The sequence below is a fragment of the Rattus norvegicus genome, chromosome 8 (assembly GCF_036323735.1).
Source record: "Rattus norvegicus strain BN/NHsdMcwi chromosome 8, GRCr8, whole genome shotgun sequence".
Taxonomy (NCBI): Eukaryota; Metazoa; Chordata; class Mammalia; order Rodentia; family Muridae; genus Rattus; species Rattus norvegicus.
The window spans coordinates 123,784,669-123,807,862 of NC_086026.1; the positions used below are offsets into that span (position 1 = coordinate 123,784,669).

Sequence of the window (23,194 nt, forward strand, 5' to 3'; positions counted from 1 at the left end):
CAGAGTATTGAAGAAGCCGTATGTGGAAGGCAGCCTGTGTGATCTCCCGTGCTGAGGACTTCTTAAGCATCCAACTTTCTGTTCTGGATGGGAATTCAGAATCGGAGACACTTCCAGAAGGTTCTTAATGTCCCAGTTTCAGGACCATGTGAGGGAGACTAAGCAAGGGCAGAATGGTGCCTGGCCCAGGTACCTTCAAGTCCTTACCAGGGTACAGCCAGGGCTGCCTCGGCCTGTCCTGGAGGAGGAGTGAGGTCAGACATTCCTTATGGGCCTGTTCTCAAACCTCAGTCAGGCCCCTCCTCCTGCACCCAGCCTTCTCCCCAGATGCAGGCCAGAGTGCCACCTTGGGCAAGAAGCCCAAGGGCAGGTCTCCACAGCTGCGTGGCCTAGTGGGAAGCTCAGTGGATGTGAAGGCCGCAGAGGGAGGTTTATGTTTGCAGTGACTTGGGTCTGTAGCTAGAAGCAGAGCAATTCACTCTATCTTCATTGAAAAACAAAAGTCAGGGCCAGCGAGATGACTCAATAGGCTAGAGGCAGCCCTGAAAACCAGAGGCTAATTGGCTCACGGGGTGGAAGAAATGGACTCCCACAAGTTCTGGTTACCACACTCCCAACCCCATCCTCGCCACATCCACACATGCACACACATGATACATAGAAAAAAAATGGTATTCAGGTCATTCTATTTGATTTTATTACTTATTCTAAATTCTCTACAGGATACATGTTCTTTAGCTGTTCTTGTTGTTGGGTTTTTGATTTGTTTTTGTTTTTGTTTTTAGAAGGGAGGTTCTTTCTGTAGTCCTGTAACTCATTATGTAGCCCAGGCTGGCCTTAAACTTGCAGTGGTCCTCCTGCCCCTGCCTCACAATGCCAGGACTAGAGGCTTGAACCATTATATCCAGCAGCATCTACAGAGATCCTCCCACCCACCACCACCACCTCCACCACCAACCACACACACACACACACACACACACACACACACACACCTTGCCAGGTTCCTGCCAGAGGCCTGTTTATCTCCGTATTGATAACGGGCTCTAGAAAGCCTACTACTTCGGGTGGCTTACTCCACCAGTCATCTGGCAGGTGACTGGCACTGCCCTTGGTGTAGGCAGCAAGCAGATGAGCATCCAGACGTCCTGGCTAAGGGCAGGAAGGCTTAGCCCCAAGGTGGGAGCACAGTAGACATCGCAGGTGAGGTTGCCTGCCCATCTGGAAGGCAGTTACTGTCTTACTGTCCTTTACGGTTGCTGTGGTAAAATACGGAGAAACTTAAGGGAGAAAGGTTGTGTGGCTCACAGTTCCAGGTTGCAGACCACCATGGCAGGAAAGTCACAGACAGAGGAAGCTTGAGAGAACTGGTCACACACACTGTGTCCCCATGAGAAGAAAGCAGCAGACGCACGGCGATCACCTTCCTTCCTTTCATTCATTCTGGAACCCCAGCCCGTGGCATGGCAACTGTTCACATTCCAGATGTCCCTTCCCACCTCAGCCAGCCCAGTGAAAACCCCTCACAGGCACACCCACAGGCCAGCCTAATCTACACTCCCTACATCAGGCCAAGTCTACGATGAGAGCTGACCCTTGCAACTAGCACGTAGCCATCAACACCTGCAGTGTGTATGGGGGTCTAGAAGTGACTGGAAGCTTCTTCCAGAGTCCCAGGGCCCTCTTCCCTGCCAGACCCTCTGTGAGGATGTGGCCAGTGCTTGGGGAATCAAGGAACGTAGAACTGAGGGGTGACAGGAACATCTTGGTGGCCTTTTTCCTTATCCTCTGAGACAGGGCAGACTCTGGTTTCATTGTGTCACCCAGGTAGCCCTTGAGTTTCCAGTCCTCCTGCCTCAGCCTCTGGATGATGGTGTGGACCAGCACACCCTGTGACTTCTGTCTTTTCAATCTTCTACTCCATCTCTTGCCTTTTGCCTTCTCAAGCTGCCCAGCTTGTAGAAGCCTTACACAAAAGTAAGCTTTGTGACAGATGTTCAGGCTAGACCCAAGTCAGAAGCCAAGAGTGATGTGAGTGTGGTCTCATTCTCCTAGTGATGATGTGAGTGTAGCATCTAACTCCCCTGTTGATGATGTCAGAGTGGCATCTAACTCCCCTGTTGATGTCAGAGTAGCATCTAACTCCCCTGTTGATGATGTCAGAGTAGCATCTAACTTCCCTGTTGATGATGTCAGAGTGGCATCTAACTCCCCTGTTGATGATGTCAGAGTAGCATCTAACTCCCCTATTAATGATGTCAGAGTAGCATCTAACTCCCCTGTTGATGATGTCAGAGTGGCATCTAACTCCCCTGTTGATGATGTCAGAGTAGTATCTAACTCCCCTATTAATGATGTCAGAGTTAGCATCTAACTCCCCTATTGATGACATCAGAATAGCACCTAACTCCCCTGTTGATGATGTCAGAGTGGCATGTAACTCCCCTATTGATGTCAGAGTAGCATCTAACTCCCCTGTTGATGACATCAGAATAGCACCTAACTCCCCTGTTGCTGATGTCAGAGTAGCATCTAACTCCCCTGTTGGTGATATCAGAGTAGCACCTAACTCCCCTGTTGATGATGTCAGAGTAGCATCTAACTCCCCTGTTGGTGATGTCAGAGTAGCACCTAACTCCCCTGTTGATGATGTCAGAGTAGCATCTAACTCCCCTGTTGATGATGTCAGAGTAGCACCTAACTCCTCTGTTGATGATGTCAGAGTAGCATCTAACTCCCCTATGGATGGCATGAGTGTAGATCTTCTCATTCCCCTATGGTGATGTGTGTGTGTCTGGGATGGTGGGGCCTCAGTCTCTCTATCGTCATGGTCTGTACCCAGACCTCTGCGTCCCATCTATCCACTCCATGTGCATGTGTAGGCTCCCTTCTCCCTCCCCTTGACTTCCTCCCATCCCTAGATCTTTGTTTATTTCAGGAGAGAAATAGGGACTGGCAATACCCCTTAGGCTGTCTCCAGCATCAGTTGTCCCCTGCTTACATTAAAACCATGATCCTTATTCTCCTGTGAGGTTGTGACACTTGAAGGGCACCATACAAGGAGCTCTCAGGAGGCTGGTGGCCAGGGTGGCCAGTGGGCACTCAGTCCTCCTGGGGACTGTTGGCACCAGTCTTTACTCTTGTTGACTGGAGAACCAGGAGCCTTGGGAGGGAACATCACAGACCACTCCTGTTCGTGTATATGCAGTTAAAGAACAGAGCTGTCACCCGTGTGTTACTACCTTGACAGTGGGTGCCCTTATCTCAGTACTGAAGGGGAGCAGGGAGAGACATGAGGGGTGAGGTGCTTGTTCATGGCGTCCTCTCACACACTAGCTGCCCTGGAGCAAGACTGGAGCCTTTCCCTTCCTTGTCCTGCTCATCTCCCATACCTCTGCATGCCACCTCTTCCCTCACAAAGGTCCTCTCCTAGGTCTTTGTGGTCACTGCAGGGAATTGCTTGTGCAGCTCAAATGCTTCCTTCTTGTCCCACATTCCTTTTCTACATTAATTTGTCCTTGGCACCATCCGCCATTCCCCTACTGCCTTGATCATAATCACTATGGTGTCTTTGCTCAGTGATTGATGTCCACCCAGCTGATAGGGCAGCTGTACCTTGTTCATGGTATTTCTCAGAGCTCCACACAGTGCAGACATCAGCACCCAGGGCGATGAGAGCCCTGTTGAGGTGAGAGGCATGGCATGTGTTGCAGGACCGTCTTGGATCTCCTACCGAGTGTTCCCATCCCTCGTGCTCTCTGCCTGTTCATGCTGGCCTGACTCTCCCTCTCTCCTGGAGGTGTGCTTCGGCTCCTGGACCACGGGGAAGAATACGTCTTCACGCTGCCCAGTGCCTACGCCCGCTCCATCCTCACTGTCCCATGGGTGGAGCTTGGAGGGAAGGTGAACATCAGCTGTGCCAAGACTGGGTACTCTGCCACGGTGACATTCCACACGAAGCCCTTCTATGGCGGGAAGGTCCACAGGTAGGACGTGGCCGGGACCCTGGCTGTCCTCTCTTTGTGTCTGAGTCCCCTCATTCTTTCAGAAGAAACTAGGTATGGTAGGCACACCTGCAACCCCAACGTTTTGGAAGCTGACAGAGAATCAGAAGTTCTAGATCATCCTTGGCTACTTGGTGAGGCTAGCTTGAAATACATGAGACCTTATCTCAAAAAAGCAATTCAACAACAGCAGCAGCAGCAACACCAAATAGATGGAGCCCTAGCCAGGCACAACACCACGTAACTGTAAGTCCAGCCGCCTGGAGGCAGACTTTCAGATTCTAGGCCAGCCTAGGCCTACCCAGCAAACTCCAGGCTGGCTTGGGTAACATAGTAAGTCCCTGACTCCAAAAAGTCAAGGGCTGGGGCCACATCTTTCTAGTAGAGTGTTTACCTGACATGCACAAAGACCTGAGTTCAATTCCCCAGCACTCTGTGTCCAAACAAACCAACCCGAAACAAAAGGATGGCATTTCAGTGATGAGACAGCCATCAAGTCAGAGAGAGCAGGTCTTGCTTGAAGAAGCACCTCTCTCCTCCACTTCATAGGGGAGGCTTTGGGGTCTCTTTATGCATCATTTATGGGGAGTCTGTGGTAATGCAGAAGAGTCCCAGAGGATAAATGGCCTTTTAGATAAATGGCCTTTTAGCACTCCCCTTTCTAGTGAAGTGCTCTGTAAGCATGGGTATTATGGTGGTCCCCTTTTCTCAGCTCCTGGAGTTTTGGGTGTCTAAGCCACAGACTATGTCATTGTCCTTAGAAGCTGGAAAAACCAGGTCTTGAACTAAAGGAGAGGTCACAGTTGGAGGAAGGGCAGACTTTTTCTATAGTCCCAATTAGAGTAAGCCTGATGCTGTGCGGACCTCAAATCTCCAACTGTTTCTAGCAACTTGCTGGTGTTAGCTTGGACACACACACACACACACACACACACACACACACACACACACACACAGAGAGAGAGAGAGAGAGAGAGAGAGGGAGAGAGAGAGAGAGAGAGAGAGAGAGAGAGAGAGAGAGAGAGAGAGAGCGCTGGAGCTATGCTGCTTGGGTGTCTTCTCCCCAGCATTCAGTTGTCAGACTGGCAGTTGAGAGGCCGTAGAAGGCTCATCCAAAGCACTGCCACCGCGTGTTCCCTGTGGGAGAGCCCACTGCACAGCACTCGCTAGCACAGCCCCTAACTCTGCACCACCAGCCATGTCTACCAGGAGCCCGAATGGTTCTTAGGGCAGGGGAGGTGGCTTCCAAGCCTACACTTGAAAACTGGAAACTTGGGGTAGCGAGATGGCCCAGAGGTTGAGAATACTTGCTGTTCTTGCGGAGGACTAGAGGTTAGTTCCCAGAACCCACACTGGATGGCTCACAACCACCCATAACTCCAGCTTCAAGCCACCTGCCTCAGATCTCCACGGACGCCCATACTCAGCATACACATACCTTCCCCCAATACATAAAATAGACAAGGCAAACAAAACCCAGCACAAGCTGGACCACTGGGTGCAGAGGACTGGGCTCCAGGACCATTTCCTCCCACTCAGAGAGCTCTGGGTTCCCCAATCATGCTAAGGAAGGCAGTTCCCACAGTCTTCTCAACATCATTGTGTTATACATGCATGAGTGTGGGGTATGCTGTGGTGTGTATGTTCAGGTCAGAGGACAGCTCTGGAGTTGGCATTCCTTTCACCTTTACATGGGCTCTAGGGGCCTAATTCAAGTTGCCAGGGTGCATGACTTCCACCTATACCTGGCAAACCACCTCACCAGTCCTCCACAGGGGCTTTAAAAAGGGCTTGAAGGCGGTCATCCAGTGGTTGCGGAGTCCCCAGGTACTGCTGTGAGGTAGCAGGTGGTGCCGTGAGGCCCGGTGTGGCTCAGCCTTGACCTGGGAATGTGTGGGTGCTGGGTAGACCGGAGGGCCTGCGAGCAGCCCAAGCTTCATCCTCACCCAGAAGTGAGCTTCTGGTGATTGGATTGTTTGTTGTCACTTTTGTTGTTGAGACAAGTTGCCATACAGCCTAGGCAGGCCTTAAATTTGTAATCCTCCTACCTCTGCCCCAAATGCTGGGATTACAAGGGCATGCACCACGATGTTTGGTGTAGAACCAAAGACGTTACTTAAGGATGGAAAAGCTCTTCCAACACTCTCTCCATGGTAAAAATGTAGCACTGGGAGATGCTGTTTTGGGGAGGAGAGAATATATTTTACTGTTGGATCATGCCCGTGACAGAAGGCATCGTATATAAGCACCGTGCTTGGAGCAGCGAAGCAGGCTGATGGCTTACTTCAGACCTGGGTTGGTTTTACCTCAGGGTTTTGCTCTTTTCTCTCTTCTTTCCTTCTTCCTATCTTCTGTTCTCTCTCTCTCTCTCTCTCTCTCTCTCTCTCTCTCTTTCTCTCTCTCTCTCTCTCAACGTCTATCTGGCTAGCCTCGTTCTTGCCTAGGTTACCCCACTCCTGTTTCTTAAGTGCTTGGGGTTACAGGAATGAGCCCACACATCCACCTACCTTCTTTTCTTGTTTTGATCCAGAATATTCTAACTTCTTTTAAGACCCAGTCTCTGAGCCAAACTGCAAACCAATTCCTTCTCCCTAAACTGCCCTTTGAAAAGTCTCTGGACACGAGCCCCCCTTTTGATTCATTTGACCTCGTTAATTCAGGGTCACAGCTGAAGTGAAGCACAACCCCACCAACACCATCGTCTGCAAAGCGCACGGGGAGTGGAACGGCACCTTGGAGTTCACCTACAGCAACGGGGAGACCAAAGTCATCGACACGACCACCCTGCCTGTGTATCCTAAGAAGCTTAGACCTCTGGAGAAGCAGGGGCCCATGGAGTCCAGGTATGCCTGTCCCTGCCTTGGCTGAGGGATCTGAGGGGAACTTCAGCAGCATAACTAACAGCAAAGGACCAGAGTGCTTCCTTAAGCTATTGGAACGCCCCTTCCCTCGTCCGTCCATTTGGGACAGACCGATATAGCCATCACTCGGGCGGTTCTGCAGCTACAGGGTGGGCTACCATCCACATCTGGCAGATGTGTGCTGCCTGTTCTGAAAAAGCTTGTCCACTTCAGGATTATTGGTTGATTATAAATTAATCAGAGTTGCTGGTAATTGAAAGAACTATGCAGGGAAACAGCAAGACTTTTCTCGACAGTTACTTTAAACTGTTAAGTGCTGGCACAGGTAGTGCAGCCGGCTGCATACAGCCCGTGCTTCTGAGAGAAGCAGGTGCAGTTTAGGGACCATTAGATTTAAACACATGAGCGCACTTTAATCTTCCATTCTGTTTCAGGAGATCTGCTGGCATGGGAGATTATTAAATTCAGAAAAGATTCAAACATGTTTATTTTTGAGAAAACAAGTCAAGAAAGAAACCATCTGCATACATACCTGGCATTTAGAAAATGGTTAAGTAAATCATGAAGTATCCACTTCATTAGTATGTCCACTACTGTGCGCTCTGTCGTGTGACTGCTGAGATAACAGCTACACAGGTCCACAAGCTGATTGTTCATAGGAGTTGCTGTTTTGATATTTCAGTCTAAGCCAGCATGGGTCACGAGTCCAACTGAGACCTGACTGATTTAACGAAGTTTTTTTCTATATTCATTTTATGTGTATGTGCACGGGTATGCTACACATGGAGAGCAGAGGATAGCTCTCCTATGATGTAGGCTCTTGGGATCCAACTTAGGTTGTCAGGCTTGGTACCCTCTTCCTGGGTACTAGTTCAAAACCCAGTCATATTCACTGATAGCAGTGAGTAGCAAATACACCTTCTGTGTAGAGACATGAGCTCTCCCCCACCCACCTGCCCTGTTGGGCCATGGCTGCAGGAAGAGAGAAGGGTACAGTAAGGAGGAAGTCCACCACCAGGTCCCATTGCCTCTGAGGGGCATTGCCAGGTTGAGGTTCAGCTGCTCCTTGGTCGGCCTCTGGGTACTTGGAACCCTGTGAGGAGCACAGTAGGAAAGCCAGCTGAGAAGCCATTCTGGACGTAACACTGTAAGACTCAGGAAACTGTAACAAAGGCAGCCTGAGGCTCACTCCCTGGAAACTGAGCTCTCTACTGAAGGCTCAGAGTGGATGCTCTCTCTACACCCCAGTCCCTACCACCCATCCCTGCTGGCTCCCAGACCTCCGGTTACCTGCAGAGAGACTATCACGTGTACAGTTAACTGAGCCTTACTGTGGTTGGTGCAGCCTTTTCTCTTGGTAGACTACCTCAGCAGAGTGGGCTGATGATACTCCGTCTGCTCCCAACAAACAGAGTGTGGTCTGAGCAAAGGTCTTGTCTTGGACCCCAGAGGCAAGCCTGGGAACGCTACCCTGACCGTGCCACACCCTGCACTACTTTGGCAACCTCTTGGGGTTGCCCCTGACTTCCTCTTCCTCCCATCCCTCCTCCTCCTAGCAGGGCATTTGGGCTTTTCTTAGGCAGGTTCCCTCACCTGTACCCATTTGACATGGGTTTTCTTGGCTAAATGCAGTTGTTCATATAGCCCCCCCATGTCATTGGGTCATGAGGATTGAAGTGTCTCTAAGATGTTTATAGGGTGCCTGGTAAGGGCTGTGAATACCTGCTGCCCCAGTGTGGATGGGGGGAAGCGATCTGCCTACTCTTTCCAGTAGCTTCCATCTCGAGAGCTATACTCAGAACATGAGGAAGTCTTGCTGTTTGGAACAGGTAGTGTGAAGGCAGCAGACACGTAACCAAGGAGCCTTGGATCCACCCATGGCTCTTGTGTTTCAGGATACCTTACTGGATTCCCCCAGACAGGAGCCTAAATGCCCTCCCTCGTCTGGCCACTGTCACCGTCATAGATGGCCTAGCCCAATGGCTCCCTTTACTGTTCGTCTTTCTAGGAACCTCTGGCAGGAAGTCACCCACTACCTGAGGCTTGGGGACATTGACGCAGCCACAGAGCAGAAGCGCCGTCTAGAGGAGAAGCAGAGAACGGAGGAAAGGAAACGGGAGACCCTTCGCACACCATGGCGACCCAAGTACTTCATCCCGGAGGTAATAGCCCTAAGGTCACCTCAACTTTTATTGTTGAGACAGTTGGACAGACAGGACATACAGGCCCTGGGCAGAGCAGGACAGAGTGTGGCTCTGGCTCAGGTTGGGGGTTGGGATTTAGGTTTGAGTTTCCCCAGTAACATCTTGGCATCTCATACAATCTTGAGGGCAGAAGTGTGTAGCTGACACTTCTCCTGCAGTGTTCCCCCCTCAAAAACCACTTCTAGCCAGCCAGGCCTAGAAGGAGGGGACTGGGCTCTGCTCTACCATTATTCCCACCTAGCCGTTGGTCCCCTTGCTGCCTCCCCCTTGAGTACTGCCACAGAACGTGACCTCCTGTGGGTCACATGGAAGGGACATGGGGAGCAGAGCTCAGCAGAGGCCTCTGCCTGAAATGCTGCCCCGACTCCTGCCACACTCAGGGAAGCAGGCAAGGTGCGTGCTGGGTATCCATCTGAAGCCAACCTTAGTTTTGTCTCCTGTGCCCGTGATAAAAACGCCCTGACAAAAGCAACTCGGGAGAAAAGGTTATTCGGCTCACAATTCCTGGTCACAGTCCATCTGGTCCATCACAGGGGGCAAGTAAAGGTGGTAGGTCCTTGAGACAGCTAGTCACCATCTGTAGTAAGGGTGGAGAGCATGAGCTCCCATGGTCTTCCTACTTGAACTAACATAACCAAGAGGATTCTGCAGACACAGGCTTACCTAATCTAGACAGTCTGTCCCCATCCCGCCTTCCTAATCGATTCCAGATTGTGTCATGGCGTTGCAAGGTTGTTTAGGAAGCAATTGGGGTGAGGCCTGGGGTACAGCTCAGTTTGCTTCTGGGGCCACTGGATGCTTGAACTCTCAGTAATTGCTTGGGAGGTGAAGGCGGACTCACTCCCAGCCAGGTAGTGAGCTTCAGGCTCGTCAGAGTGGGCTAAGGAGGAGTGGGAAGAGTCAGGAGTTTTTATCTGCCATCCAGATATCAGAATGATTCTTAAGTGAGGAGCCAGGATTGAGTTTTTACGAAGATCAGATCTGTATGATGCTAAGAGGTTGTTCACCTTTAAAGGCCCATAGTCAATCGGGATGGGCCAGTGGGCCCAGGTGTCACTACTCTCTTAGCTCGTTGGGATGGATGGATTGTTGGGATTGTGGTGAGCTAGGGCACCCTAGTGACAGGGATGGGCTGGGTGGGACTTAAGGACAGGAACAGGAAGTAGAAGCTGAGGCTGTGGCTGGAAGGCAGGATTTCGGTTCAGATTTGAAGGTACTTGGGAAACTGCCTCCAAGGGCCTCCCATGTGGGTGTTTCACTCAGATGATAGAAGCTTTCCTTGAGAGGAGAGTCCTGTCTTTAAGAGAATTTGCCTGAATTATGTGGAAATTTATTCATTAAACAAAACAAAACAAAAAAAACACTACTTGAAGTTCTATCTTCAAGGGTTTGGTAAAAGCCTCCATGTCTGTGACAGGACTAGGGACACATGCCACCCTGACACGAGGATGCTTAGCTTTCATATATGCACTTCCTTTCGGTTCATCACCTGACTACAGATGCCCTTTTCCTTGCCTGAATGGTGGGCAGTTTTCCTTCTGTGGCATCTGTCCTTGGATACACTGTGGCAACACCTGCGAAGAGCCTTCACTGGGTGGGCGGGCTTTCACATCACTGGTCTGTGAGACTCCTCCCTCACCTCTGAGGTGACTCTGAGTCTTCATCCAGCCAATCTCTCTTTTCTAGCACCACTGTCCTGAAATTATCTTTGGCCAAGTCATCTACAGAGAAGAAGCTGGCAAGACCCCTTTTCTGTTGGTCATTTCATGGGACCTTTTTTTTTAAAGCAAATGCGTATTTTTATCTCAGTTAGGCAGGGAGAAATGTATCCTCAGATAAGCTGGAGAAGGGGCAGGGACACCATCAGACAGGCCTGGTGTGCAGTGTGGAGATTGGGTCCTGACTGGTGCGGGCTTTGTATACCCGAGGCTGGCTGGGTGGGAGGTGTCCCTGCTTCTTGACTCTGTTAGGTCCTCCTGGCACCTCCTTCCTTCTCTTTCAGGGCGATGGCTGGGTGTACTTCAACCCCCTTTGGAAGACACACTGATGGGCAGAGGTGCAGTGCTTTCCCCGTGATAGGCCTGGTTTTGTAGGAATTAAAGTGGTACAGTATCAAGATTCTGTTGGTATTTGCTGAAATCTCATTAGCATCCAAGCCAGAGAAAGGGGTTTCACCCTGTGAAACATGCTCCTCCAGATCCTGCCTAAGGATTTTATTCAAGAGCAGCCGAGGCACATGGGCACCCTACACCCGCCGAGGCTGACCTGGGTAATCTTGAGCTCCTTTTTGTTCACGAGATTCGGTGTTCTTTCTCACGTTGCCACAGTTTTGCCAGCTCATGTCCCAATGCAGGCTGAAGGGGCACAGCCGGTTGAAGTCCCTGTCTGAAAAAGGAGCTCGATCCTGGCAGAAGGGTGAGTGGCCACCCTTTGCTGATACTTGTTCTGATCCAAGTCCAAGGTTGTCTGTCCACATCCTGGAAAGAGCAAGTTGAACAAGAGGACCGGGAGTCACTGGAGGCTGATATGGAGCCTTCTAGAAGGGAGTGACTCCTGAGGAATTGGAGCCAGGCCCACCAGGTGGTTTTATCCAGTCTTTCTGATACTTCTCATGCCCAGATCATGAGATCCTGTGTTCTTCACAGCAGAAAAGAAATCACACAATCATGACAAGGGCTCTGGAGGGTCAATTCACGCATGCGTACACTACACGGACCACCACTGCCTCATATCTAGTTGGGGAAAGAGAACAAAAAGTCTTATTTCTTTTTCTTAATTTAAACCCAAGCTGCCAGAAAGCCTCTGTAAGTAGGACAGCCATGAGCCCCCACTGTCCCAGAAGAGTTCGTTCGTCTTCAGCCTTCACATAGGTCAAACACGGACCAAACAAAATCGAGAAAAAGAAAGTCTAATTTGATTTTTGCTCAGTGCTTAATTTTTTACCATACCACCCCAGTGATATTTATAAAATTCAGTAGCATGAATGCTTCTCTGTAGTAATACTAATTTTGTGCCTTTTGTCCGCTTTCTTAAGACCAACTGTTGATACTTTGTAGACATTAGACAAATATATTTCGATTAAATACTCTTGTGTCTTGTGTGTGTTATTTTTAGGGATTTAAAAGTTCTGATCAGTGGCTCAATCTCAAATCTTCTTGCTTAGGTACTAATAACAACCATAACTATATTTAATTTTTTTTTAAAAAGATGTATTTTGTGTGTGCTTGTAAGTGCAGAGGGTGTGGGATCTCTTGGAGCCAGAGTCGCCAGTGATCACGGACAGAGCTGCTGATATGGATGCAGACAGTTGATCACCACAGTCTTTTCAAGAGCTTAGACTCTCTTAACCACTGAGCTGTGTCTCTAGTCCTCAACCCTGTTTGAAATACAGGAAAGCAAATGCTTGGGTCCTGGGTTTAGGGCCAATCCAAGCATGACAATTGAGACACCATCTCTAACAACAGTCCTGGGAGAACTGGAAGCCTAGACAAAGAAAGCAAATTCCTAGAAACACATCCTACTGAGAGTGAGTCATGGACTAAGAAAGCAGAATAGATCTATAAATAGTAAGGAGATTGGATCAGTCACTTAAAATCTCCCAACCAAAAAAATGCCAGGACCAGATGGCCTTAGATGAATCCTACCAAACACTGAGAGTTATGCCATCCATTCTGGATTGGCCTAGTTTGCCAGATGATGCCCAATGCCAAAGCAAGGACAGATTTAAAAAGTCACTAGCATGCTGTATAAATATTGGTTCAAATTTTCTCAAATACTAGTGCAGCGAATTCCACAGCACATTTAAAGGATTGTGCATGACAACAATGAAGTGTACTCAGACAGCAAAGGCGGTTGAATGCACGATGCATGAAAATATCAGCACAGCATACCACGTTAATAAGGAGGCAAGCAACAGGCATCTGAACCCATGCAGGAGGAGCATTTGACAAGATTCAGTACCCGTTCATGGCAAAACAAAACAAAACAAACAAACAACAACAAAAAAAACCAACTCTCCCCAAACCCAATGCATTAAGTCTATGTAAACCACCACAAAGATTACGAAGATGAGAAGCTAGAAGCTCTCCCTCCATGCCTGAGAACAAAGGTTAAGGTTGCTTATGTCACCGCCACTGACACTAAAGTTTTAAGTAGTATGATTAGGTAAGGACAAGACAGATGTGTTTCAGCAGAATGGACATTCTCTTATAGTTGGTACTATCATGTTGTCTAGAAAATCCAAGACCACACAAAAAAAATTCCATGAAGTAGGTCACACTTTCTTGCTTTGACTGCCTTCCTTCTCTCCCTTGCAAAGTGGACTTTTGAAAATTGCTACCTTCTGCATGCTGGCTCCACATCTGAGCAGGGGGCCCAGTCCCTCCTCTCAGCCAGGCGCACGCACAGCCTGGCAGCTCTTCTTGGGTTTGTATATTCTGTTTTAAAATGTGATTTCTGGGGCCGGAGAGATGATCCAGTGGGTCAGAGCACTTATGCTTCTGCAGAGGACCCAAACTCAGTTTCCAGCGCCCCAATAGGTGTCTCACAGCCACTGAGAGCTCCAGCTCCAGGGCACCTGACTCCCTCTGTGGGCAAGGGCCTCACCACCTCCTCAATTGCCCACCAGCACCACCACACAGACGCATGGTAAATCTTAATATTCCCTGGTAAATCTTAAAATTCCCTGAAATTTCTCTCCCAGGTCTCAGAATCTTTGAAGCTGTATTATTCTCCCCACAATCTTCTACACCCTTCAACTCTGGACCTGGTGCGAACCCCAGGGCAGCCTCATGAGCACTGCCTGCACCTTCCAGAGGTTGCCCAGCCTTACCTGAGGGAATAAGAGGCAGAATGGAGCCTGTTCCCTAGGCAGCTCCCAACAGAGCTCTGTCTTCCACCTCCTGGCGGTGGGATGTCACTGGACTGTCACACACTGCAGGAGGGAAGGTCTGGGCTCTTCTGTTGGCTCACTCACTGTCCCTGCTCTTGGTGCAGGTTAGAGTGGTCAGTGGAATGGTGTTGACCACAGTCTGGCAAAACATTCTCTTCACTTCCCAAGATCCCACTCACACTAAGTCTCCATCCCTTTTTCTGCTCTTCTTCACTGAGCACTGTCAGCCCTTGGGTGTGTGGTCCTCTTTCCTCTGTGGATGCTGCAAGATCCTGAAATGATACACGCTGGTTTACCTGCCTCGGGCCTTAACCACATGCTATACATATCCTCGCTGGGCTCCTTAACTCCAATTGTGTTTTGGCTATTTTTCTTTAAAGAAACTTTTCCCCTTTATGTGAGCCCCAATTATCAATTACTCTATTTCTTTTTACATGCATATGTGTGTGCATGTCCATGTATTAGCCCCAGGCTGATGTTGGGAATCTCCTCCATCACTCCTTCAAATTCTCCTTTGGGGAAGGCTCTCTTAGTCACACCTAGAACTTCTGAAGCCAAAGCTGCTGGAGGTAACAGGTGGTGGACACTCCTATGGGTTCTAGGGATCTGAACCCCAGTTTTCTTCTTTTGCAGCAGGCCTTATAACTGCTGGGCCATCTTCTCAGCCCTATCTTGTCTACTTTTGACAACTTCGAAGAATGTTGGATGTAACTAGGGTACGTTTATCTTCAAATCACACTAAGGTCAAGCCATTTGAATCCCCACCAATATGGGGCCATTTTTGGACATTTACCAATGTTTACTTTAGTGAGCCTGGTGGCTACTACATTTGTTTCTATTTGCCATTTTGATTTCTTCTGTCAAGACTTCATTATGATCTTCTATGTGTCTTCCTTATACTTCTTAATGTATTTGGTACAAGTTCCTTCATCAGATGCAGGGCAGATGATGACAGGCCTTTGTTTTGTCAAGATGCCAGGACATGCCTGTGGGCCACTGAACAGAGGCAGAATTTGCACGAGCTGACTTAGGGCTTCAGTGTCAGAATGGGGTGGTTTAAGGACACATAACCAGATCAGTAGAGAAATCACTTTTTGATCAGTTTCAACATTGAGCCAATTAAATGGAAGAAACAAGTGAATAGTGGTGATGAACTGAAGTGAAACTAATTAAGTCCTGCAGAAATCAGCACACACCCAGTACGATGGGAGATGTTACATAATGGGAGACAGAAGCTGGCAGGCTTGCCTCGTGGCTAGGTTTCCCTGAACCCTACTTGCATCTTCCTTGGTGAGAGGGCTTCAGACTCCAGTTAGCCTCACTGCAATGTTTGTTACTGTGCTTTTCTTCACAGGGCTAGAATAGCGCCCTTTTTCTAAAACTTTCCCCTCAGACCTTAATAGGCCTGAGCTTCTGATCCAGGCTAATCTTTGCCAACGGAGGATCATATGATGAGGAGGATCATACGGTGGTGAGTCATGGTGGCTTTTAACAGCGAGGACAGCAGAACTTACCAAGAACATTGGCTAGTCACTCTGACTACCCGTACTACCTTCAGTTTTTGGTTTGGTCCTCAACCTTTTACCAAAGACATCTGAACAGAGCAGACACCTGATATTTCGATCCAAATGCCTCCAGGTTGCTTTCAGAACTGGAAACAAGGCCCCGAATGTGTCCTACTTTCCGAGAAGGATTCTGAGACTGTGATAGTGTTCAGGAACATAACTTCGGTAGTGTCCATTAAACTAAGGCTGTGGAGATGTAAGAAACAGGTGCTACGTGTGTTCTGGGATCCAAAGGGACAATGTGTCATAAGAGTCTCGTTCTGACAGCAGGAGCCTAGAGTATGGACCAAGAGCCCTGCAAAGATGGCTGGAAAATCTGTATAGAAGAATCCTATTGCAAGATGAACACAGGCCAGTATACCAGAAGAAATACACATTCTGAGATAAAGCCAGCATTTGGGGCTATTTTCCTTGGAAATTGGCAGAGGCCAAAGAGCTGTTCATACCTTTATAGGAGAGAAACAATGTTTATACCCAAGTATCTGGCTGAAGTCTTTGCACAACATTACCATGGGAGCAATGATAGTAGGCCAGAATTGTATATAACATTTAATCCTTAAACTGGGTTCAGGTGATTCTGGTTTGTCAAATTTCCCTACTTCTCTGGAAGATAAACAATCTCCTCCAAAGTAAAAACAAGAGCCCTGGCCTACACTTACCCATACAGCTTCTTAATATAATGCTTCTACCACCAAAACCCCATTTACATAGATGAGACCATAGACAACAACTAACAAGAGAAAAGCCCATGCAACAGAACAGAGACTCTCTAGGTACTAGGAGACACAACTTAAAACCATGCTCACTGTTAGTTATCTATGCATCCTGTCACATCACGGCTGACAAGACTGTTCAGCAGGTATCTAAAGGCGCTTGCTGCTAAGCTCAAATTTGATATTCAGCACACAAAGTACGAGACCTGATTCAAGTTGTTGTGATACCTGTATGTCGAAGTCCCAGTCCTTAAAAAACTCAAATGTTTAAAAAGCTTTAAGTCTTTTAACTATGGGTTTCTATTTTTAAAAAAAGTTAAATACTTAGTTCAAGAGAACCAGGGAAACTGCAACCAGATCAAAGCAAACCCTAAATCCAACTGTATGAACAGCTCAGTGTTTGACATTTGGGACTCACTCACGATCTGGGCTCCAAAGGGCTTGGGTAACCCCTCTCCCCATCGCTCTGGTTTTGTCGTGAGCATCACACGCAGGTTACCCTATATGCTCAGGCATACTCAACGCCAGCTACTGTCCACATTGTTACCCTATGGGCTTGACAATTCCAACTGCTGGAGTCCCCATCACAACTGAGGCTGCACCTTTAATGGTCTCCTGGCTTCTCTTTGGGGACTCCAACTGTGCTGCATGGTGCTAAGCTTCAGCTTTTCTCCATGACCGCTGCAATCCTGGGGTCTCCGCTGCAATTGAAGCTGCACTATCACCAATGGCCTCTCCTAGTGCTCTCAGCCACTATGATGACCCTTTTATGCCTTCAATACTAGTACCACATGGGAGACCCTTATACATTACCAAGTTTGGCCACCGATTGAGATGGAGCCTTGGCCCACTCTGGAACATCGCTTTCTGGGTACTAACCCTGAAAAAATACTTTCCATAAGATTTTACCTCATTGATGCTAGTCTCTTATGAATCAGAGAGGATTCTTTAGCCCAAGCTGATCAGAAACCACAGATTCTTAATTCAAATATATCGCCTGTACAGCCCTGATTGTTTTTGCTTCCTCTGAAACTTACAATCCAGGCTTCTATAGCCTGGATTTCTCTTTACACTCTTAATCTTCAGAACTCCCACATGAGTAGCTCAAAGGCTTTTCCAGCCCAACGTTTCAAACAATTCCACAATCCTCCCAAGACATGGTCAGCTGTGTCACAGCAGTAGCCCACTGTCTGGCACCAATTTCTGACCTAGTCTGCTTTCTGTTGCTGTGATAAAATACTAACAAAAAAGGAAGGTTAGAATTCATCATTGCGAGACGACAAGACAGGAACAAGGATGCTGCTTCTACAGCCCAGGACCACTTTTCCAGGGCAGTGCTGCCTACAGCGGGCTGGACCGTCCTCCATCAATCAGTAGTGGCTCACAGGCATGTTCATATGACACTGTGATAAAGGCGTCTTCTCACTTGAGGTTCCTCTCTCCAGGTGACTCCAGTTTGTGCCAGGTTGACAAAAAGCTGACCAGCATACTCACACAGACATAAATCAAACATTTATAACCATCATAGTGACAAATGCTTGTAATCCCAGCACTCAAAAGCCTAATGCAGGCCCCGAGTTCATGACAACTAGACTAGAGAGTAAGACCCTCTGCCTAACACATACATATCTCAAGATAAAATGTTCACGATTCTGACCAAAGGTCTCTGCAGAGATTATACTCAATGGCAAATGACCACCAGCTTCCCTGAGAGGAGCCAGGCAACGCAGTGCAAACCAATTACAAGGGAGAAAACAAACCCACCCCCCGGGATGCCAGAACACCGAGGACAAGGGCAAGTAAAACATTATGTAAGAACACATGCTTCTATATTCTAATAAGGAGATATTAGGGGTTTATGACTTAGTTACCAAAAATCACACACTAGGACACCAGCTAACAGAAGCCACTCTTTTGAGGCAGCAGAGTGTCGTGTAGCTCAGGGTTGGCCTTGAACTCACTATGAAGCTGAGGATGAACTTACCTCCTGCATCAACTTCCCAAGTGCTGGGATTACAAATGTGTTAGCCGTCATGGCTAAAATATAAGGTTTAAATCTACATACACACCTATACTTATGTGTCTGGTCTGTGTTTGTGTACATGTTTGAGTAGAGGCCAGAGAGGGTGTCAGACTCCTCGGAGCTGCAGTTACACCACCCAAAAGCAGGTCCTTTGCAAGAGCAGCAAGCATCCTTAACCTCCGAGTTATCACCACAGCCCCTAAAATAGAAACTTTAGGCCTATAAGCCAGGACAATAACCAATAAACAGGCACTTCACAATGTACTCAACAAGGGGATCCTGGGTAGAAGGCAAAGGAGAACAGGCAGAGTCAAAGGAAGGACAGGCACGGTGTTGGTGGTTTTACAAAAAGGTTTTTTTTTAATCTTCTAGCATTACATATTTATGTATCTATTGTGTATGTTTTGGGGTGGGCATGTGTGGAGACCAGAGGACAAACTGGAGGAGTCTGGTCTCTCCTTCCGCTATGCGCATCCCAGGGGTTTCAGGCTTGCCAGCAAGCACCTTATCCATCAAGCCAGCTCTTCAGCCCATGAAAAGAGCTTTTTAAACAAGGTGCAGACAACCACAGACATACATAAGATCAAAGAGATTAATCCCTAACAGCCTGTAAGCTGAGTATTGATGACCGCACAGATGAGATACATAATGAACTTTCCAGAGACAAAACAGTAGAGCATGAACCAGAACATACACCCCAGAAAAAAATGCATTTCCAAATGGCCTACACTTTTCTGGTGAGCCAAGGAAGACAAAGTAAAGAAAAGGAATCATTATCTGTTCTCACTGTGCTTGGTGCCGTAGTTAGTAATCTCGTCACGGGAGGCTGAGTAAGAGGATCATGGCCAAGAGTTCTGGGCCAGCCAGAGGGCTGGAGGCAAGGAAGAAGGTAAGAGAAAAAGTGAAAGGCTGCTGAGAACATGGAGGCATCAAAAGTGACTTTATCCCGAGACTCCCAACTGTGGGCGAAAGCTGAGAGAAATGTTTATTTTCTTGGCATTATTTGCAAATGTCCATCAATAAACCAACAAGAAAATGGAGGTGTTTGAACAAGCTGCGGAGGGACGGAGTATTAAATATTGATGAAAGCCGAAAAACTGCCTAGGCAAAGTCTGTACGCTCCAGGACTCCACTTCCACAGCCCCGAGAGTAGGTGCACCCAACCACACTAAGAGGAAACTACTGAGGTGGCAGTGGCCGGGAGGACACAGGAGCAGCTTCAGGAATGCTGCTGCCTCTCCTGGAGTGATCCTGGCCGAGGATGTAAATCCTCCTCCTCTTTAGTTAACTCAAATGGCATACAGTCATTTTCATTTCTGTGTCAGTCCTGGCACTTCATTAGTTTGCTTACTTGGTCTTTCCACTGAACTGCATGTCCAGCTATCTCCTCACCTCAACAGGGTTAAGGCAAGCAAGGCAAACAGACAAAAACCATGAGAAGCAGCAGCCAGATGAAAAATGGTGGCTCAGTTGTCTAATGCTGTGTGTACACTCAAGAGCACAGCATATGGGGAAGCAGAGCGCACGCCAGCTGCTTCAGTCACACCCTACCCTAGTTTTCCAGCTCTTTCTGAACCAGAAGCTCAACAATTCAGTTACAATGGTTGGCCAGTGAGCTTGAGGGGTCCTCCTGTCTCTTCTCTGCCCTTAGTACACAGGTCACAGCTTGGTGGTGTAACTAAGGCCTGATGACCAGCACTTTACCAACTGAGTTATCTCCCTAGCCCCGATCTATGGACTTCAGAGCAAGTTTTGGCTAGTGGTAGTGTCCAACCAGTGAGCAACAATGCCAAGGCTGTAATAATTTTCCAAGAGTGAGCAGCAGCTCCAGATCCTGTGGTCGCTTGACTAGCAACACAGTAGTACAGACGATGTTTTCATGTCCAGTCTCGGGGCCTCCTGGTCACCACTCAGGCACTCAGAATGCCAGCACTGTAACTTAAGCAGGGTAACAATGTCAGTGTGGAAGCTTAAGTGGCCTAGTTGATATTATACCGGGTGCCATTTGCCACGGAATTTCTCTGGAAAGCTTCAAGGTCATGATGCTGAAAATTCCACTGTGAAATTTAGGGTTAGTGATCATACATAAAATGAATTTAGATTCGAAACAAGCTTCTAAGCTCAGCAGCTGACACTCCGGGTGTGGTAAAACCACCACCTTGTCACTTCCCCACACCAGCACTGTGAGCTTCACAAACACCAGGCCTCAAACCAAACTTGTTCCCCAACCTGAAAAAGGTGCAGGCATGGCAGGAAAATGGCACTCAACACTGAGCTCTGCCATCTCGGAGCCCCATGGAATGGGTACCATGACAGCCTGGCCTGCCTTTCTTTCCATTGCCGGACCCCCAAAAAGTCAAAACGAGGTACAGTTTATTCTGAGTAAAAAGGTAATATTTAAAAACATGTTTTGAACAAACTTATTTTTCCACATATTTGGCTAAAACCTTTATAAGGTGAGTAGAGAGGGAAGAATGGGGTCAGAACTCTGCACTTCTTTCAAAAACAAGGTCTGCAAAAGACAAGGCTTAACACAAAATTTGAATTAACTTTATTTCCCTTATGGTCAATAACGTCTCTGCATTGAATTGTAAAGCAAAGTAAGATAAAATCCCCCAAATGACAAGGTATCAGAAATCCAGATTTAGTTACAATTTATTTGTGAAAATGTTCAGCTTTTTTTTTTTTTTTCTTAATATTGGTCTGTAAAAGAACCATCATCTGGATCAAGAATGAATTCTATAAATCAAAGAATATTCTACACCTTGGAAAAGGAAGTCAGCAGTAACATTCTCACGGAGCGTTGTAAATTACGGTTTCTTCATAAAAGGTACATACTGTTCTGTACTTTCCCACCAAAGCAGTGGTGTGGTGTGTAAAAAGTTCTCCTGTGGCAGGAAACCTCTCTCTCACTTTACTAAACAACTGGATAAAGTTTTCAAGTCTGTATAAAGTTGCCTATAAGCTGGAAAATGAACAGGTTCAATCTCCATTTATATTTTAGTGCATCTTTTGACAATTGTCACATTTGTAATAAAAGTAAGAAAATGCCTATATAGCACTAAAGAGTGTTTCATCAAATGCTTAAGGTATCAAAACATGAAGCAGTGAACAGAAATCATCGTGATGAACAAAACTGGTATAAAATGAGGAAAATCCAGGCAAAGTTTACAAATCCTTTGTCACTGTGTAGTCACAGAAATGAACTCTGGATGCCTGTCCACTGTAAGGGCTTTCCCCCTTAATCATCTGCGTGGAAACACGGAGCCAACCTAAGTACTAAGGTAATAGCCATCCTGGCCAGCAACATCCTGTGTGTGCTCGCCATGATTCCCAAAGGATATAAATTTAGCCCTTGAATGAAGAATGCATGAAATCTGCTCTGTAAGTACCTGGTGAAGACACCTGCTAACCGCAGTGCGGATGCCTGAACACAAACATCTATCTATCAGCTAACTACGCAAGGCCCACCGTCAGCAGCAGCTGCTTACAGCGGCAGTGAGCGACAAAGTGGACATTTGATGAAACATTCTTCACACCGGAGAAACAGGAAAATAAATAGAGTTCACAGACGTAGACTCTCTTCTAACACGTCTCTCTCAGACCTGGGCTAGTTGGTTTACTGGTCAAGAAGCTCTTGTCACATCTGCATTTGAGTCTTACATATTGCTATTTGGGTAATTCAAATAAAATGCAGGTCTGGTAAAAGAAAAAAATTGACAGGTACGCATGTGCCAGGGACCAAATTAGAGGGTTCTTTGGTGCAATTAGTCCAAATTCTCAGATTTGAAGGGTAATATGTACCAATAATTAAAAAAAAAAAAAAAAACCAAAAAAAAAAAAAACCTTCTGCCAGATGCTCACAGCAGGACTCTGTCTTGCTTCACATTACAAATCGCAAACAGCTGTTCTCAATAAACCAATTTAATTTTAAATGAGGCATTGCCAGAAAATTTTGTACATTGACTTGGCCCAGCGATGTTCTGTACCCTTGGTGCTGTGAAGCAGGACACGAGCGGAAGGCAAAGACGGGTTCTCACAAGGACTGCTGCAAGTCAGGCCAGACAGTGTATTTAAACAGTCTTCTTAGACATTTTCTTGCCTTTCTTAAAAACTAGCTTATTTTTAACGTAGCCACGCTTCCTTTTAGTAGTCTAGAAAGAGAGAAGAATGCATGGTATTAGTTCAGGTCTCTTACACACTGAAGTACCTAGACACACAGCCAGCTTACTCTGTTATGAAGACGGTCACTCAAAGTTTGTCTTGCAGCATGACAGTGGCACTGCTGCCTCGAAAGAAAACAGCGATGAACAGAAGTATGGTAACTGTTCGAAAGGGTCACTACGGCATCCTTCACACCTCCCTCCTCAAGCTAGTGGGACGGATGACAGAGTCCAGGTCCCCAGCTAAGGAATTAGAAAGGCCATGTTGCTACTGGCTAAGCATCCTAGGGAATTGGCTACATGAGAAATAATACAATATAGCCATTTTCAGAGCCCCACTTTTTCCATCTGCAAATGAGGATGATTATCTATCTACCTTCAAAACTTAAAAGGCAAAAATCACTTGGCCTATTCTGTCAAGTCCTCTTAGGGAGGAAACAGGTCAGGATGAAAACAAACATTCCTCTAGTTTCATAAATCTTGTCAAAATAGAACAATTCTTTGCAGCTTGGTATCTAACTAATAATAGTTGTTTAGGTGGGTTCCTGTTTCTGTGTACGTGTATGCACTTAGGCATACGTGCACACAGGTCAGATGCCAACCCCCAACTCTTCTCCACCTGGTTTCTGAGACAGTGACAGTCTGCTCACTAATTCAGCAAGGCTGGCTGGACAAGGAGGGATCTGCCTGCCCCACAGTGCTGGGCTAGCAGGTGTATGCTACCACAGCAGGTGGTGCTGGGGACCAACAATCACTTTACCACGAAGCTG

The 23,194-nt window shown here is 47.3% G+C and overlaps 2 protein-coding genes across 11 annotated transcripts in view; one reads left to right on the top strand and one right to left on the bottom strand.

Annotated features, from left to right (window-relative positions):
- The window catches only part of Osbpl10 (oxysterol binding protein-like 10), a 260,005-nt gene extending 247,851 nt beyond the window's left edge, over positions 1–12,154 (top strand). For 8 of the 10 annotated variants that reach the window (XM_017596141.3, XM_063265641.1, XM_063265644.1 and 5 more), the window contains 4 exons: positions 3,800–3,986; positions 6,665–6,847; positions 8,874–9,027; positions 11,072–11,185. In XM_017596141.3, coding sequence (XP_017451630.1) covers positions 3,800–3,986; positions 6,665–6,847; positions 8,874–9,027; positions 11,072–11,116 — 569 coding nt within the window. In that variant the 3' untranslated portion in view covers positions 11,117–11,185. Of the gene's footprint in view, positions 1–3,713; positions 3,987–6,664; positions 6,848–8,873; positions 9,028–11,071 lie in introns of those variants that run through there. The other 2 variants (NM_001427692.1, XM_063265640.1) reach the window with 2 other exon arrangements.
- A 10,013-nt stretch (positions 12,155–22,167) lies between these two features.
- The window catches only part of Stt3b (STT3 oligosaccharyltransferase complex catalytic subunit B), a 65,344-nt gene continuing 64,317 nt past the window's right edge, over positions 22,168–23,194 (bottom strand). The window contains 1 exon segment of the mRNA NM_001170539.1: positions 22,168–22,415. Within this exon segment, the coding sequence (NP_001164010.1) occupies positions 22,335–22,415 (81 nt within the window). The 3' untranslated portion in view covers positions 22,168–22,334.